Source organism: Halichoerus grypus, chromosome 12, assembly GCF_964656455.1.
Source record: "Halichoerus grypus chromosome 12, mHalGry1.hap1.1, whole genome shotgun sequence".
Lineage (NCBI taxonomy): Eukaryota > Metazoa > Chordata > Mammalia > Carnivora > Phocidae > Halichoerus > Halichoerus grypus.
Window position 1 is genome coordinate 20540671 of NC_135723.1, and position 16881 is coordinate 20557551.

At 42.1% G+C, this 16881-nt stretch overlaps 1 protein-coding gene and 1 pseudogene across 3 annotated transcripts in view; both read right to left on the bottom strand.

The window, feature by feature from the left end:
* Positions 1-4407: 4407 nt before the first annotated feature.
* On the bottom strand, positions 4408-5913 carry LOC118519822 (mitochondrial import inner membrane translocase subunit TIM14 pseudogene; annotated as a pseudogene).
* A 3183-nt stretch (positions 5914-9096) lies between these two features.
* The window catches only part of LHFPL3 (LHFPL tetraspan subfamily member 3), a 569066-nt gene continuing 561281 nt past the window's right edge, over positions 9097-16881 (bottom strand). For all 3 annotated transcript variants that reach the window (XM_036067459.2, XM_036067461.2, XM_036067460.2), the window contains one exon: positions 9097-11417. In XM_036067459.2, the coding sequence (XP_035923352.1) occupies positions 11389-11417 (29 nt within the window). In that variant the 3' untranslated portion in view covers positions 9097-11388. The remainder of the gene's footprint in view (positions 11418-16881) is intronic.

Consider the following 16881-nt stretch of genomic DNA (forward strand, 5'->3'; position numbering starts at 1 on the left):
CCGGGCCCTGAGATCATGACCTGAGCCAAAATCAAGAGTCAGCCACTTAACCGACAGATCCACCCAGCTGCCCCAGGAAATTGATTTTTAAGAGTTCTCTATATATTCCGTATTGTTAACCTTTATTAGTAATGTATTTAATAAACATCGTCTCCTAATTTGTGGTTTTTAGTTTTCTTTATGGAATATTTTGTTGAACAGAAGTCTTTTATTTCAGTCTACTTGAATTTATCAATGATTTCCTTTATGATTTTTGTTTTTTATTCAATAAATCCTTCCCCTTTCTGAGATTATCCATATTTTCTTCCAAAAATTAAATTTTTGCCTTTCACAATTAAGTCCTTAATTCATCTGGAGTAGATTTTTGTGTACAATGTGAGTCAGATGTCTCATTTCCTTTTTTTTCTCAAGTGGATAACTGAAGCACTGTGATCTTAATCCTACTGGCAGACTAAGAAGCTGGCCTGCCCCAATCTCTGGATGTCGGCAGAATATACGAGACTCCCGGTCAGAGACAAAGGACTTCATCGTCCTCAACTAGGCAAGCAGCTTGCCGGCGGTGGTTCCCTTTGCCGCATTCCCAGAAGGCCATAAGAAGAGGGCTCGGTGATACTTGTAATGGGTTTATTACAGAAGAGGAACCCTGAGCCTCAGTGACCCTGAATCTTTTATAATGGGCAGTGAGCCAGGCTGACTTTGTCTTTATTACGGAACGATAAACAAACCTACTCTTTGCTCTAGAAGGAGGCCCTGTCTCTATCTTCCCAGGCTGTTTGCTACACAAAGAGTCTTGAAAGGACAACCTGGAATAAAGGCAGTTAGTGTCTCTGCTCACAAGATGTGCAGAAACACCACTCTCATGTAGAATTATCTCCCCACAACAACCAAATGTTCCAGCACCATTTACTGACTAGCACATACTTTTTCAACTGATCCATCATGCCATTTCTTATTTCAATTTTCAAAAAAATGCATTTATTTTTTATTTTTAAAGATTTTATTTATTTATTTGACAGAGACAGAGACAACAAGAGCAGGAACACAAGCAGTGGGAGTGGGAGAGGGAGAAGCAGGCTTCCTGCGGAGCAGGGAGCCCAACATGGGACTCGATCCCAGGACCCCGGGATCATGACCTGAGCCGAAGGCAGATGCTTAATGACTGAGCCACCCAGGCGCCCCCCAAAAATGCATTTAGATACTTCTAGCCTTTCTATTTTGCTTCATTGGTTGGTCTATCTCAATTACTGTAGTTTTTTAAAAAAATTATTTATTTATTTGAGAGAGATAAGAGAGAGAGCACAAGCAGGGGGGAGCAGCAGAGGGAGAGGAGAAGGAGAAGCAGACTCCCCACTGAACAAGGAGCCTGACTCAGGGCCCGATCCCAGGACCCCGGGATCATGACCTGAGTGGAAGGGAGACACTTAACTGACCGAACCACCCCAGACACCCCTCAATTATTATAGTTATATAATAAATCAATATCTGATTGAGCAAGTCTTTCTACCTTGTTCTTTTTCAGGAGCAGCGTGGCTATTCTTGACATCTTGACATCATAATATATATATATATATTAAGTAGGCTCCATGGCCAATGTGGGGCTTGAACTCACTAGCCTGAGATCAAGAGTCTCATGCTGGGGATGCCTGGGTGGCTCAGTCGGTTAAGCGTCTGCCTTCGGCTCAGGTCATGATCCCAGGGTCCTGGGATCGAGTCCCGCATTGGGCTTCCTGCTCCGCGGGGAGCCTGCTTCTCCCTCTGCCTCTCTCTCTCTCTGTCTCTCATGAATAAATAAATAAAATCTTAAAAAAAAAAAAAAGAGTCTCATGCTGTACTGACTGAGCCAGCCAGGCGCCCTGTGTCTTCACAAAAATTTAGAATCACCTAGTCAAGTTCCTCAGAAAGCCCTGATGAAATTTTTGGTGGGCATTTCATTGTACAATTTGAGGAGAATCTGATCTTATCTTCTTAATTTTTAAAAAAATTTTTAAAAAGGTTTTATTTATTTATTTGACAGAGAGAGACCCAGCGAGAGAGGGAACACAAGCAGGGGGCGGGGGAGAGGGAGAAGCAGGCCTCCTGCTGAGCAGGGAGCCCGACACGGGGCTCGATCCCAGGACCCTGAGATCATGACCTGAGCCGAAGGCAGACGCTTAACAACTGAGCCACCCAGGCGCCCCTCAGAGGAGACTCTGATCTTAATCATATTGCATTTTCCTATCAGCAAATATAGTATATTTCTACATTTTTAAAGATCTTTCAAGTATTTCATGAAATTTTCTAGTTTTCGCCATAAAATTTTCATACATATTTTGCCAGATGTATTCCTGGGTACCGTGATTTTTGTTGTTATCATTAAAGATATTTTTTTGAAGTTATGTTTAAAAAAATAAATTGTTTTCTAATTGCTTGCTGCTGTGCTGGAGAAATGCAACTTTAATACATTGATCTTAAATCTAACCATCTTGTTAATTTCTTACAGATTCTAATAATTTTTACCTGTAGTTTTGGTTTGCTTGTTTTTTATAAGGGCTTTTTGGTCTTTGGCTAAGATCAAGCATAGTATCTGTTCTTATCGGCTTAATATGAGAGCAATTATAATCATAAAATGGTGTCAGTTTTGTTTTTCTCTTCAAATTCTTAAACTTTTATTTCTGTTTCTTGTTTTACTGTGTTGGCTTTATTAATATAATGATGACAGACGTACTGATGGTGAGCTTATTTGTCTTGTTCTTTATTTTAAAGGGACTACTTTTAACATGTCACAATTACAGGTAAAAGTATATTGTTTGGTAGAAATGGTTTCTTAGGAAAATTGTCTTTATTCCTAGTTTTGTAAAAATTCTTGCTATTATAGATGATTTTAAGTTTTACCAAATGATTTTTTTTTTGCATTTATCAGTCAATCATATGGTTTTTATCTTTTACCCTCTTAATGTGGTGACTTGCCTAAAAATATTTCATTATGATGTATTAGGATACAGGTTGGCCTAGAGTTTTCCTTTTTCAAACTGCCCTCAAAATGAGTTGTGGGGGGCGCCTGGGTGGCTCAGTCTGCCTTCGGCTCAGGTCATGATCCCAGGGTCCTGGGATCGAGCCCCACATCGGGCTCCCTGTTCAGTGGGAAGCCTGCTTCTCCCTCTCCCTCTCCCTCTGCCTCTCCCCCTGCTCATGCTCTCTCTCTCTCTGTATCTGTGTCTCAAATGAATAAATAAAAAAAAAAACTTTAAAAAAATTGAGGTATAACACATAAGGTACACAGACTTTAATAGGAGTGATATTAAAATAAGATTTGATATGTAGCAGTTTTATTATTTTTCAGGTACCAGTGTGACATTTTTACATGCCATTAAATTAAGCTTATAATTGAATTATTCAAATCTTCTTTATGCTTACTAAATATTTTTGTCTTTTTGATCAATTAACAATTTGCAAAAAATTTGTTAAAATCTCCCATTATGATAGTGGATTTATCTCTTTCTCCTTGTAATGCTTTCATTTTTGCTATGCATATTTTGAAGCTATCCTATTAAATGCATACAAGTTAAGAATTTTAATATTTTGTGGGTGAGTTGAAACTCTCATTATTGCATAAGGATTGTTTTGATTGCTGAAAATATTTTTCATTATTTTTTGGTCTGCTATTAATGTAGCTTTCTTTTGATTAGTATTTGCCTACTATATATTTTTCTATCCTTTTATTTTCATTTTTTCTGTGTCCTCATGTTTTATATGTCTCTGTTTTTAAAAAAGATTTATTTATTCATTTGAGAGAGAGAGAGAGAGCGTGCACGCATGGGGGTGCAGAGGGAGAGAGAGAGAGTCCCCAAGCAGACCCCTGCTGAGTGCAGAGCCTGACTCAGGGCTCCATCCCAGGACCCTGAGATCCTGCCCTGAGCTGAAATCAAGAGTCGGATTGTTTAACCAACTGAGCCACCCAGGTGCCCCTATATGTATAAGAAGCCTACCGATGGGTAAAAATCCAATGTCACGATTTCTTTTAACTGACAAACTTAATCTACTTTTATTTATTTTGTTGTCTGATTTGGTTTTATTTCTTCGATCTTACATTGTGTTTTTTTAAAGATTTTACTTTTTATTTATTTGAGAGAAAGAGCAAGAGAGAGAGCGAGAGAGCACGAGCAGGGGATGCTGTGGAGGGAGAGGGAGAAGCTGACTCCCACTGAGCGGGGAGCCCGATGCGGGGCTGGATCCCAGGACCCTGGGATCATGACCTGAGCTGAGGGCAGATGCTTAACCGATCGAGCCATCCAGGCGCCCCTTACATTGTGCTTTTTATTTGTTCTTTTCCTACACTTTTCTTTTTGTAGCTTTGAGGCATTTTATTATAAAAAGCTGGCACTCGTATACATAAACTAACAAGAACTTAAGATTCATCACACACTTACTTCATTTTTTAGCTTGACCTTCTAATAAATCTTTAGCTTTATGGATTTTGGCTGCTGTATAAGGAGCTCCTCCCTTGTCTGGGTGATTTAAAGCATACTTCATCGATGAGCATCTCTTATTTTTCCTTTATTGGCAGGAGGGCTTATACCTAGTAATAATGCTGCTTCTCGTTTTGTCATTTTGGGTGCAAACCCGCCTACATAGTAGCCAGCATGGAAGGCAGATTTTGGTAGACTTTGAAAAACTTATTTTGCTTGGGGCTCCATATGGTTCCTGGCTGGCAGAACATAATGGCCTGCAAATCCTGCAGCAACAACAGTCAGGCCACTGGCCAGGGCTCTGGCTCGGCTCCCCAGCCTCCACCGGAAGTGCGCTTCACCCGCTCCAAAGGATGGATGGATGGATGGATGAATTGCAGCCACAATTCCATGCCTTTGCTTACTAGCTGTGTGACCTCGGGTAAATTATTTAAACCATCTGTGAGCTGAGGATAACAATAGCATCTAACTCATAAGGTTGTTATGAGGGTTAAATGAATTGGTACATATACCTGGCACATTATAAATAAACAGTTGCTAGTGATTACTATTATTAACCTGTATCTTAACTCTCTTTCCAATTAACATAAATGCCTTAAACTCTGGTCATCTCATCTCACTTGACATGGTATTGTTATCCAGTATCTTAGTTGTCTTTTTTTTTTAAATTCTGTAAATTCGATGTTTTATTATTATTTTGTACAATGCTTGTTTAGATATACCCACATAGGTACCAAATTCTTCGCTCTCTATTCTTTTTTGCATCTTGAACCTTACTTCTCAGTTCATTTTCAGAAATTCCTTCTGTGTAGCTTTGTTGCTGGTAATCCCTTTAGCTTTGTTCATCTCAAGATGACTGTATTTCACTTTTGGTCTTAGAAAAGTTTTGCTGAAACACAATTTTATTTTATTTTTTTTATTTTTATTTTTTTAAAGATTTTATTTATTTATTTGAGAGAGAGAGAATGAGAGACAGAGAGCATGAGAGGGAGGAGAGTCAGAGGGAGAAGCAGACTCCCCGCCGAGCAGGGAGCCCGATGCGGGACTCGATCCCGGGACTCCAGGATCATGACCTGAGCCGAAGGCAGTCGCTTAACCAACTGAGCCACTCAGGCGCCCCTGAAACACAATTTTAGACCGAGAGTTATTTTACTTTGGCACTTTGGATATATATGCTAATGTCTCTGGTATTTATGATCAGTTTAGAAATGATTCCTTTGTAGGTGGTATGCCATTTCTCTTTGGTTACTTTCATGGTACTTCCTCTTTCTTTGGTCTACACTTTACTGTCATGTTTGAATTTACTTTTTATTTATCTTGTGTGATTACTATTGTGCTTCCTCTATGTGTGGATTCATACCTTTCATCATTTATGGAAACATTTCAGCCAATTTCTATTCAAATATTGTCTTTCGCTTATTCTATTTCTCCTACTGGAACTCTGATTAGACATATTTATCTTCGCCATTGCTGAACCGCTTTTCATATTCCAATCTCTTGGCTTTCTGTATTTCATTCTAGGTAATTTCTTTAGATCTGTCTTCTAGTTGACAAGTTCTCTCTCTAGTTATACCTAATTTATATTTAATTGATACATCATATTTTAAATTTCAATGATTATATTTTTCAATTCTAAGAATTTTTTTTTTCTTTTTCTTCAAGTCTAAGTGATTATATCTACTGGCTTCTTTATATTGTTTATGTTTTAGATACCATCTTTATTTCTTTTACATATAAAACATGGTTATTTTATATTCCATGTGTGGTAATTGCAGTATCTAAAATCTATGGGGCAATAAGTCTGTTGTTCATGATTTCTGCTGATTCTCTCTCATGGTTTATTTGTATGCGTAGTAATAAAATATTGTGGATACATACTTTGTGGAGCTGAATTGGTGAGATCTTTGTTATAAAGATGCTTTCCTTCCGAAAAGACGTATATTTGAATTTGCCAGCTACCAGGGCTCTGGCAAATTCTTTAATTTCTTGGTTTGAAGTTTCTTTGAGCATATAGAGAGTGTAAGATTGAATTCCAGACCGGGGGGGCGGGGGTGCATATACATGGGTTAAACATTTCAGAGGGTAACTATTCTTCTTTTTCTTTCTCCCCCCCTTCCCCTGCCAACTCCATCTAGAGCTAATGTGGAGATGGAATTCTTTTTTTTTTTTTTAAGATTTTACTTATTTATTTGACAGAGAGAGACACAGCGAGAGAGGGAACACAAGCAGGGGGAGCAGGAGAGGGAGAAGCAGGCTTCCCGCTGAGCAGGGAGCTCGATGCGGGGCTCGATCCCAGGACCCTGGGTTCATGATCTGAGCCAAAGGCAGACGCTTAATGACTGAGCAGGCACCCCTGGAGATGGAATTCTTGACAGGACTTTTGTTTGCTAGCATGAACATTTTTCCCGTGCTGCCCTTGTCTGAAGGTTGCAGCCTTTTTCAAGTGTCCTGCTTTATGGTGGGGACTCTCAAATTCAGCTAATCCACTTCCAGTGGCCCAAGGCTCAGCCTCCCACTCCCTGCTCTGATATATGCATTTGTGTACTGGCGATCCCAGTTTCTGCATTTGCTTACACTTCCCGCTCAGTTTTCAGTTTACTCTTCTTTTTTAATGCCTTTGGGATTTCTCTTACTTTCTTACGACACTCCAGTGGCTTTGCCTCCTACTCGACAACAGTGCCAACCATCCCGGCCTACCTCATTCCGGGCTCAGCTCCAGTCACCCGCCTCTGCTGCCTGGCGGCTCCTCAAGGGCAGTGACCTTAATCCTGCCTTAGAACCTCTACACTTGTGTCTCCCCGTGTGTGGCATGGGATCTTCCCCCTTTCTTCACAGGGCTGGCTCGTTCTTATTCCCATCTCACTTTATTTATTTATTTATTTATTTATTTATTTATTTAGCGAGCTGGGGGAGGGGCAGAGGAAGAGAATCTCAAGCAGACACCACACCCAGCGCAGAGCCTGACATGGGGCTCGATCCCATGACCCCAAGATCATGACCTGAGCCAAAATCAAGAGTTGGCCACTCAACTGATTGTGCCACCCAGGTGCCCCCAGATCTCACTTTATTTTTTTAAATTTATTTTTATTTTTTAAAGATTTTTAATTTATTTATTTGACAGAGAGAGACACAGTGAGAGAGGGAACACAAGCAGGGGGAGTGGGAGAGGGAGAAGCAGGCTTCCCACTGAGCGGGGATCCCGATGCGGGGCTCGATCCCAGGACCCTGAGATCATGACCTGAGCTGATGGCAGATGCTTAACGACTGAGCCACCCAGGCGCCCCCAGATCTCACTTTAAATGCCACCTTTTCATAGCTGCCTTCCCCGATCAGCCTCTCCATGTCTCTCACATCATCATGTTTGCATTCTCTCGAGGGCATCTATTCTTAGCTGACATTTCTGGGCTGATGGTCTCTTTTCCTACTAGAACCTAAGACTTCTAAGAGCAGGGACCTTGATTGTCTAGTTTACCACTATCTTCTCAGGATTTAGAACAGTTCCTGGCACAGAGTAGGGACTCAGCACATGTTTGTTGAATGACTAGAACTGAGTATTGGCTATTTATTCTCTTTAGACGGGACCTGGGCTTTCTCGTGCTCCGAAGTGCCCATTACTTCCTATTATCTCCCTAACCCAGCTTGTTTTGCTTTGTCAGTTTACTTATCTACCTGGCCGCTCTAGGCATCTAATTTTTCAATCCCTGCTTATGTTACTCTAATTAGCCTCAGTGTTTTGCAAGCCGCTGTATTTTATGTTTCTTTTCTTCCTTCAATGTCTTGCATGTAGTAGGAGGGCAAGGAATTAACATTCACTGAATATCTCTTACCAGTCAGGCATAACAATGCTCTGATTTAATGTATGTCCTCACAACACTGTGGGGCCAGTATTATTATTTGTGTCCATTTTATGGATAAGGACACTGAGGCTGAGAGGTGTTCAGAATCCTCTAGTAAGTGACAGAGGGGGCACTGGAACCCATCTGGACAGCACGCACTGAATATGAACCTTTGGAAAAGGCTTGCTCATGTCTGAGGAGCAGGTGGCTATTTTCAATTTGCCAAGTGGAGATTGAGAAATTAAGTGAGTATTTCAGGTCAAGTTTTACTTGAACAGTCCGGCTATTTGCTTACTGATTTCATTCTGAGTATATGAAGATTCAGCTTGAGGTATGTCTATACTGGCTAGAAGAGATTGGGGGATGTTAATCATGCCTTCTAAATGAGGGTCCTAATAAATGTCTGCTGTTGGTGGACATTATGGAATCTGACAGAAAGGAGATTTTCTTTTTTTCTTTTTGTTTTGTTGCTGTTAGAAAGAGAGAGAGCGTGCGCACGGGTGTGTGCACACGGAGTGGGGGGGGAGGGTCAGAGAGAGAGAGAGGAGGCGAGAGAATCTTAAGCAGCGTCCACACTCAGTGTGGAGCCCGACGCAGGGCTGGATCTCCCGACCCCGAGATCACAACCTGAGCCGAAATCAAGAGTCAGACGCTTTACCAACGGAACCACCCAGGCGCCCCTACAAAAGAGATTTTCTGAATATAGCTATTTTGATCAAATCGTCACGCTGTCACTGGCTCACTGGACAAAGACACTGAATGCACCGAATGTCTGCCACATCACCAAGCCCTCTTTTAAATAACAAAATCTTATTTTTATTTTAATTTTTTTACAGAAATTCAGATATTCCAACAAATTTCTTTACATTTCCTGGACCTTAAAAAAATTACACACAACTTTTTGGACACAATACAACAGAACAGAATGAGAAAGGGAGTCACTTTTTTTTTTTTAAAAAGATAAAAACATACCTCTTAACACTTAGTGATTTACAGGTATGTTACCTATGTACAAATGGTACATCATCAATGACCCATCCTCAGAGCATTGTGGTATGCTAAATTACACTTAGGTTTCATGGAAAAAAATTTTACAAAACATTTGTATGTGGATAGGAAGCACTTTTTCATTTTCGTAAACATCACTTTCAGTGATGTAGGACTCCCAGTGGAGTCCTAAATCTGTAATTTACATGGATTAGAGAAAACCAACACTTTCTAATTTTCTTGTAGATAGAGAGGTACCTCCCTTTAAATAAAAGATGAATTCTTGAAAAGTTGTGTGTAATTAAATTTAGTAAGGAGGGTGTTTGGAATGCAGCGGGAGAGCTAATATTTAATGTTAACAGGTAACTCCCAGAATGGCTAATCCTTTAGAGATAATAAGTATTTCCTTAATTTGGTTCTTTAGAAAACCCATATCTTTGTGATTTGGGGATCACTCATTTGAGCATACCTGTAATATACTCTTAGCCATTTAAAACATAATCTCGTTTATGGTGAAAAGATAGCTAGTACCAGGAACATTTGGCAAAAATGGGAGTGTTGTCTTAATAGAGACAGGGAACAAGAAATCAACTCCTATCTGTATCACTTTTTGTCTTATCCTCCATCTGGTGTTCCAGGGATGTATGCTAATTTGATCTTAATTTTGAGTCTAAAAATGAAGGCATTCTACATGTCCGTGTTTTCTGCTCGGGTGTAGGACATAGTTTGGCTCACACCGATTACTCCCCCCGCATGTATGTTTTAAGCTTGTGCCCATTCTCAAGAAGTTGGCTACTTCAGTATAACGTATTTTTCTGCTGTTGCATATTGGCAAGATATGTGATGAGGGTGATGGGGGGGAAGCCTGGGAGCAAAACATTGCTGAAGACAACTGACCAGTTTTAACTACTTCCAAATGTCAACCAACTCAAAGAAATCTGAGTATTTTTGAAAAACCAACATTAGTAAACAAACAGGCAACTTACTCCTACCAATTTTCTTGACCTGTATAAGTATATATTCATTTATTTCTAAGGCTATTATTATTTATTTTGTTAGTACCACTTACTATCATTTAGAAATAGGTTTAATGGAATGATTTTTTTCTTAAACAGAAATGAGTACCTGTTAGTAAGGGAAAGAAAGGCTATGGATTTCTGACGACATGTACAGCAAAGAAATAGAGAAAAAAAAAGAGGAGAGCTTTTAGATGCCTATTTATAAAGTATATTAAATTCCTATGCATTTACTAGGGAGAATTAGAAAAAAGTGTTTATTTGATAGCAGCCTATATATTACATGTGAGCATCCAAGGTGAAAATGAGCTTTCTATATTTTTCAGAGTTCCTTGATGCTGTTTCCTGAAAGATAGGGATAGCTATGTTGCTCGGGGACCTATGATGTAAAGATGTACTTCCTGTAATATACAGCTTGATGGAGTTATAGTATATGTCAGAAACACTTTCTCAGTAATAACTTGTACAGACAGATTAAACTGAACACAGACTCCATAAAAAGTTTGAAGTGTTACATCTCTTAACTGAGTGGTTGTAACTAATTACACAGTGAAATAAACACACGGCAGAGATGGGGAACCAAAGATCAGGGCTCCTGTGAAAATACGCAGAGGCATTTTCCTAAGCCGTCTTCCTCTGTAAATGATGCTTGATCAGCCTCTTGGCTGTTGAGAGAGGAATAATTTAGGATTGACTGCCTTTTTTTTAAAATAAGGTTGAAAGATTAAAGCTTCTTGTTTTCGGTTTGATTAAAAAAGGACAGTTTACAAACCTCAGTACATACATATTTTACATGTTAATTCTAGCACGTTTATATTCCTCTTTCTTAAAATATTTCCTGAATGTGATTTCTCATGAATGTGATCTGATCTTATTCGATGATAGCTTCCCTTGAGCTGGTGTTTAATCCGCTATCACATCTCCTTCCAGAAAATCACTCCCATCTCTGCCCGTCCAGATTTAGAAGGTGCCTTGACAAGTAGATGGTTCACTCTTGTCCAGATCTGTCTCTGTACTCTGATTTCTCCCAAGTCTTCCTTCTTGATGTTGATGTACAAAAGCTCTTATTCGATTTGTTTAGCTGTTATTTGATTTGTTTTGTGCTCATTCTAGAGAATATTGGCTTAGCAGAACTGCAGAAAGGGGCGGGGGGGGCAGGGGGAGGAGAAAGAGAAAGAAAAAATACATCATTTTCGGTCAGCAAGATTTTTGTGCATAGCTGTCACAGAAAAACCACACCAGCAAATGGTTTGAAGGCCCTTTAGATTTGTTATCAGAGATGACTGAAAAGTTTGAGGCTCCCGTTCCATAAACAAACAGCACAGTCTCCTGGCAAGGGGAGCTCCCATCACCCAGACATGTGTGTTCCCCACATCTGGGTGAAGATTATAGGCTGCTTTGAAGGAGCAAGGAAGAATGTGAAATGATCCCAAGCATCAACGATTTTTCTGCCTGGCACAGAAAATGTCTCACTTGAGCGTTTTCCTTTGCTTTCCAAGTGTTATTTATTTATTATACAATCAACATTGTAACAGCTGCAAAGGAGACATTGCTTTCTTCCCTATGTATCTTTCCGTTCCATATCTAAATGTGCACTTATTTTATACAGTTGGAATCACAGAATAGATGACATTTTTAACATATTAAAAACAATTTTCTACATTTCCACTCTGCATCATCAGCATCGATTTCCTTTTCTTTTTATTAAAGATTTTTTATTTTGAAGTAATCTCTACACCCAACATGGGGCTCGAACTCACAACCTCGATATTAAGAGTTGCATGCTCTACCGACTGAGCCCGCGAGGTGTCCCATCAGCATCAGTTTCCAAGAGCTGCAGAATATTCCATTCCATTCTCATTCCTTTCACTCCATGCCCAGTATCCCATTCTCAACTGTTTGACCACTGGCAGATTGTAGGTAGGTTTCCCACTTTTTTATCAAGAATAAATATCTTTGTGGGCGCCTGGGTGGCTCAGTTGGTTAAGCGACTGCCTTCGGCTCAGGTCATGATCCTGGAGTCCCTGGATCGAGTCCCGCATCGGGCTCCCTGCTCGGCAGGGAGTCTGCTTCTCCCTCTGACCCTCCCCCTTCTCATGTGCTCTCTCTCTCATTCTCTCTGTCTCAAATAAATAAATAAAATCTTTAAAAAAAAAAAAAAAAAAAAGAATAAATATCTTTGCATATAAAGCTCTGTTTGTTCTTTTAAATCCTTTCTTTAGGACAAATTCTCAGGGGATAAGCTGCTTTTCCTTTTGTCCAGCACACTATTAGGGACGATTCCTGTTTTTGTTTTTTTTTTTTTAAAGATTTTATTTATTTGACAGAGGGAGAGAGTTAGCGAGAGCAGGAACACAAGCGGGAGAGTGGGAGAGGGAGAAGCAGGCTTCCCGCCGAGCAGGGAGCCCGACGCGGGGCTCGATCCCAGGACCCTGGGATCATGACCTGAGCCGAAGGCAGACGCTTAACGACTGAGCCACCCGGGCGCCCCACGATTCCTGTATTGATACAACTAGACTACAAATAGTATGATTGACTCCTTTCTTTGGATGATTTCCATACACTTTGGCACTGTTAACCAGGGTTTAAGGGTCCCTTATATATTGTGAAGATGGGTAAATGCATCTAGATGGCCAGATTTGGGCTGAAAGGAAACAGCCCGTTGGGTTTTCATCACAGAGTACTTAGAAACTACAAATGATAATAAAACAATTGGTCCATTATTTAGTTACAGCCCCCGTTCCACATCACAAGATAAGATTATGGTTTCTGAATGAGTGCTAGAGAAACCTCTGGAAGATTCTGTTGTTTCTAGCATTTATCCCCTTGTTGTTTTCCAATACACTTGAAAACACTTTAAAATATCTTATGCACATTACGGTTCTAATGAACTTCTCTCAGCGAGAGAACTCAGTTGCTTTAATGTACCCAGACTACACAGAGGATAATTGAAATGTGATCATGTCCTAATGATGATTAATCTGTAATGATTCTCTGAGATTGCATCACGCTGGTAGAAGTCCTATGGAAGGGAATGCTTTCTTCGGATATTATTAAAAGCAACAAAGGCAACCCATGGGTTTTACACCAAGCTACAGGTGCTTCTGAACCTTGAGTGCTCTCTGTTCTGCTGCCCTGGAGGCGGTCTTGCGAGATGGAATCCAAAGTCGGGTTTGTGTGTCCATGATTCCACTGCTCTAGCATTCTTCACTCCAAATATTTTTGTATTTCAAATGCACAGAGCGAAATGTCTGGGTTTTCCACTAAAATCCATGAAAGGTGCTAGCTGGGGTGGGGGAGAGGGAGGAGTGGGTGCAGGTTATAAATACATGAAGCAGGAGAGGGGAATGGGTTTTGAAAAGGTGGGTATGCGCATGGAAGAGCAGGTAGCATACGGAAGTGCCAGGGCCCTATGTGGGTGAAGCAGGGGAAGAGGGAGGCAAGAAGGTAGCCCTCATTTTCTTGATGTCTGCAAATAAATATACCCCTGATTTCATGATAGAAAAGCCTGCTTTGGTGTGAACCATTTGTTGGCATCCAGGAACCAGAGACTCCCACTTTTTCCCTGGCTCTAAGCTGCTTGATTTGGCTTTATGACATCACAGTGGGCTGGGAAGAGAGCAGATAGGGCTGGAGGGGCTTTCAATCAGCAACCCCCCCGGCCCCCCCAGCCCTGACAACCAAGCCTGAGGAGGAGAAGGCAGCTTCCTGCAGGGTAGGCATCTCCCTGGGAAGATCCTTAGCCTTCTTGTAGGAAGGGAACTGCTGGGGCCAATCTCACAAGGTTCCTGTTCACACCCCACCATCGGGGGTCTAACTCAGTTAGTGGCTGCCCAAGGTGGGTCAGTCACCACCAATCCTTCTTGGATCTGCTGCCATCTTGGGTCACCCATATCCTCCATGTGACTGGATCCCTCAGTGGATCCCTCACTGACCTCACCATTGATTAGTCAACCTTACCCTCTTCAAGGTCTCTTCTTTGTTGACTTTGTTAGCCTTGGAACTGCACTCCCCACCTGCAGTGTCAAGGCTGGGCAGGGAGCTGAGGAGTGAATGGGAAATGAGAGGAGCCAGAGAGCCAGGCTGGACTTGGGCGGGGCTGGGGAGGCTCCCAGGGTACAAGATTGAAGGAGGCGCTCACTCTCCGGAGGGGGGCGAGGGCCTCCTGCCATTTGGCTCATGAGGTACTTGTGCCTCGAGCTGGCTGCTCATCACCGGGCCTCCCGGGAATATCTGCTTGGAGTCTGAGCTCCTTAGACATTCATCCCAGGGTACTTGAGAATCCTGCAGACTCCAAGGCTAAAAATAACCAGTATGTTCGTGCCGGTGGGGACTGGAACACAAACACTCCCCCCACAGTATCAGGAAAACACTTTGCCGGGAGCAGCAACATGAGAATGCCACTAGGATGACTTAAATAGCAAGCGCAGTGAGGGCTTGGGCAGTGTGGGCCCTGCACACAGATTTGGGAAGCCGGTAGGTGGAAGAGGATGAAAGGCAGGGTTTCCCTCTCCGGATGTGGCCATCATTTCTTCAGGCCAACGACTGGGACATCAGGGCTGTCTGCAGAATGGCGTGTGGTTACGCTGTGATCCCCGCTTTGTAAAACACTGTTTCTTTTCTGAACTTTCGCTCACATTTCCCATGCACCATGGCTACTGCATAGTTCAGGGAGGCAATTTAACAGATGTCATATTCTCCCAGGTTTGTACAGAGCAGGACTGAATAAATAAGTCATTCAACACTGCTCTGGATCTTTGTTCAGTCGGGTTTGTCCTTGTAACATGTCATGGGGCTCTGAGTTGCCCATGTTCCATTTCTAAAGGGCTCTTTGCAAATCCTTTGCGGAGCTGTCATTTGAATCACTGCTCCAGAGAGCACCATTTATAATGGCCACATTGTCCAGACTATCTAAATGCTGCGTTGTTGAATTTTCTCTGTTTGCGGACTTTGAAAGGTCTCCTGTGGTCCGCTTCTGCTCATTGTTCCTATCAACCCATTCAATTAGGGCCCGGAGCCCCCACCGCCCCAGGATAGCTGCGGGGGATGGGGGGCGGGCAGGGGTCGGAGTGAGAAAAACGCTTGGTGGGAGCTTTTAGCACAATGGCTCCTGAATCTTTGTTGTGAAAATGAGGAAGGGAGGCATTCCAGACCATTTTTTCTCATTGGCTCTATAAGCTTTGCCATTTCTTCCCACTCCATTGTTTCAAACCACACCCACCTCTCACGGGGCCTCCTGACAGCCTTCCTGCCCAGGAGGCTGACACAGGCCCCTGGAAGTAAAGTCTCGCTTTCTGTGTCCCCAGGTGCTCTAGACGTGATGTGCCCCACGGTGGGCAGAGCACGTTAAAGATGGCTGTAGATTCTTTAGCTTTCTTCTCATTTGCGGGGCGGGAGGCGGGGGGGGGGGGGGGGGGGGGGGGTTGTCTCTGTTCCTCTCCCTTTGAATCTAGGCTTTAAGGGACCTGGCGGTGGCGTCTGGGTGGCTCAGTCGGTTAAGCCTCCGACTGGTGATTTTGGCTCAGGTCATGATCTCATGGGTTGTGAGATCAAGCCCGGAGTCCAGCTCCCTGCTCAGCAGGGCATCTGTCTGAGATTCTCTCTCTCTCTGCCCCTCCCCCCACTCACAGAGCTCTCTCTCTCGTCTCTAAAATAAATAAATAGATCTTAAAAAGAAAAGAAAAGAAAAAAAAAGAGTACTGGCAGTTTATTTTTTGTTGTGGCAAAAACACATAAAATAAAATTCACCATCTTAACCACTTTGACGTTCAGGAGTGTTTAGTATATTCACATCGTTGTGAGACAAATCTCCAGAACTTTTCCATCTTGCAAGTCTGAAACTCCATTTCCCTGAAACAACACTCCTCTTTTCCCTCTCCCCCCGTTCCTCGGTAACTGCCATTCCTTCTGTTTCTACCAGTTGGACAACTTTAGATAGCTCCTGTGAGGGGAATCATATGGTGTCTGTCTTCTCGTGACTCTGCAGACTCAAGAGAAACTTCTGTCCCTCCCTTAACCACACAGAAGAATCTAAATTGGGGGTCTTTTCCAGAATAAGTTTTTTTTTTTTTAAAGATTTTATTTATTTATTTGATAGACAGCGACACAGCGAGAGAGGGAACACAAGCAGGGGGAGTGGGAGAGGGAGAAGCAGGCTTCCCACAGAGCAGGGAGCCCGATGCGGGACTCGATCCCAGGACCTCGGGATCATGACCTGAGCCAAAGGCAGACACTCAACGACTGAGCCACCCAGGCGCCCCCAGAATAAGTTATTAACATAGATCAATTTTATCTGAGTGACCCATCTGTATGGAAGGGCAAACATCTAATTATCAAACATTTGCTCTTCTTATCGCTCTGTATGCATTCCTCTGATGTTCCAGGCCCCTACCCCCAGAATGACATCTATATCCCATTTTGCCCATCTTTGGGATTTCCATGTTTACATGGATTCCCCGGCGTACACCTATTAAATTTGATTTTCTCCTGTCAATCTGTCTCAAGGCAATTTGATTTTTAGTCCAGCTAGAAGGAACTTTGAGGGGACAGGAATTCCTCCTCCCCGATGTTTTCTTTATTTTTTTTACATATATTTTT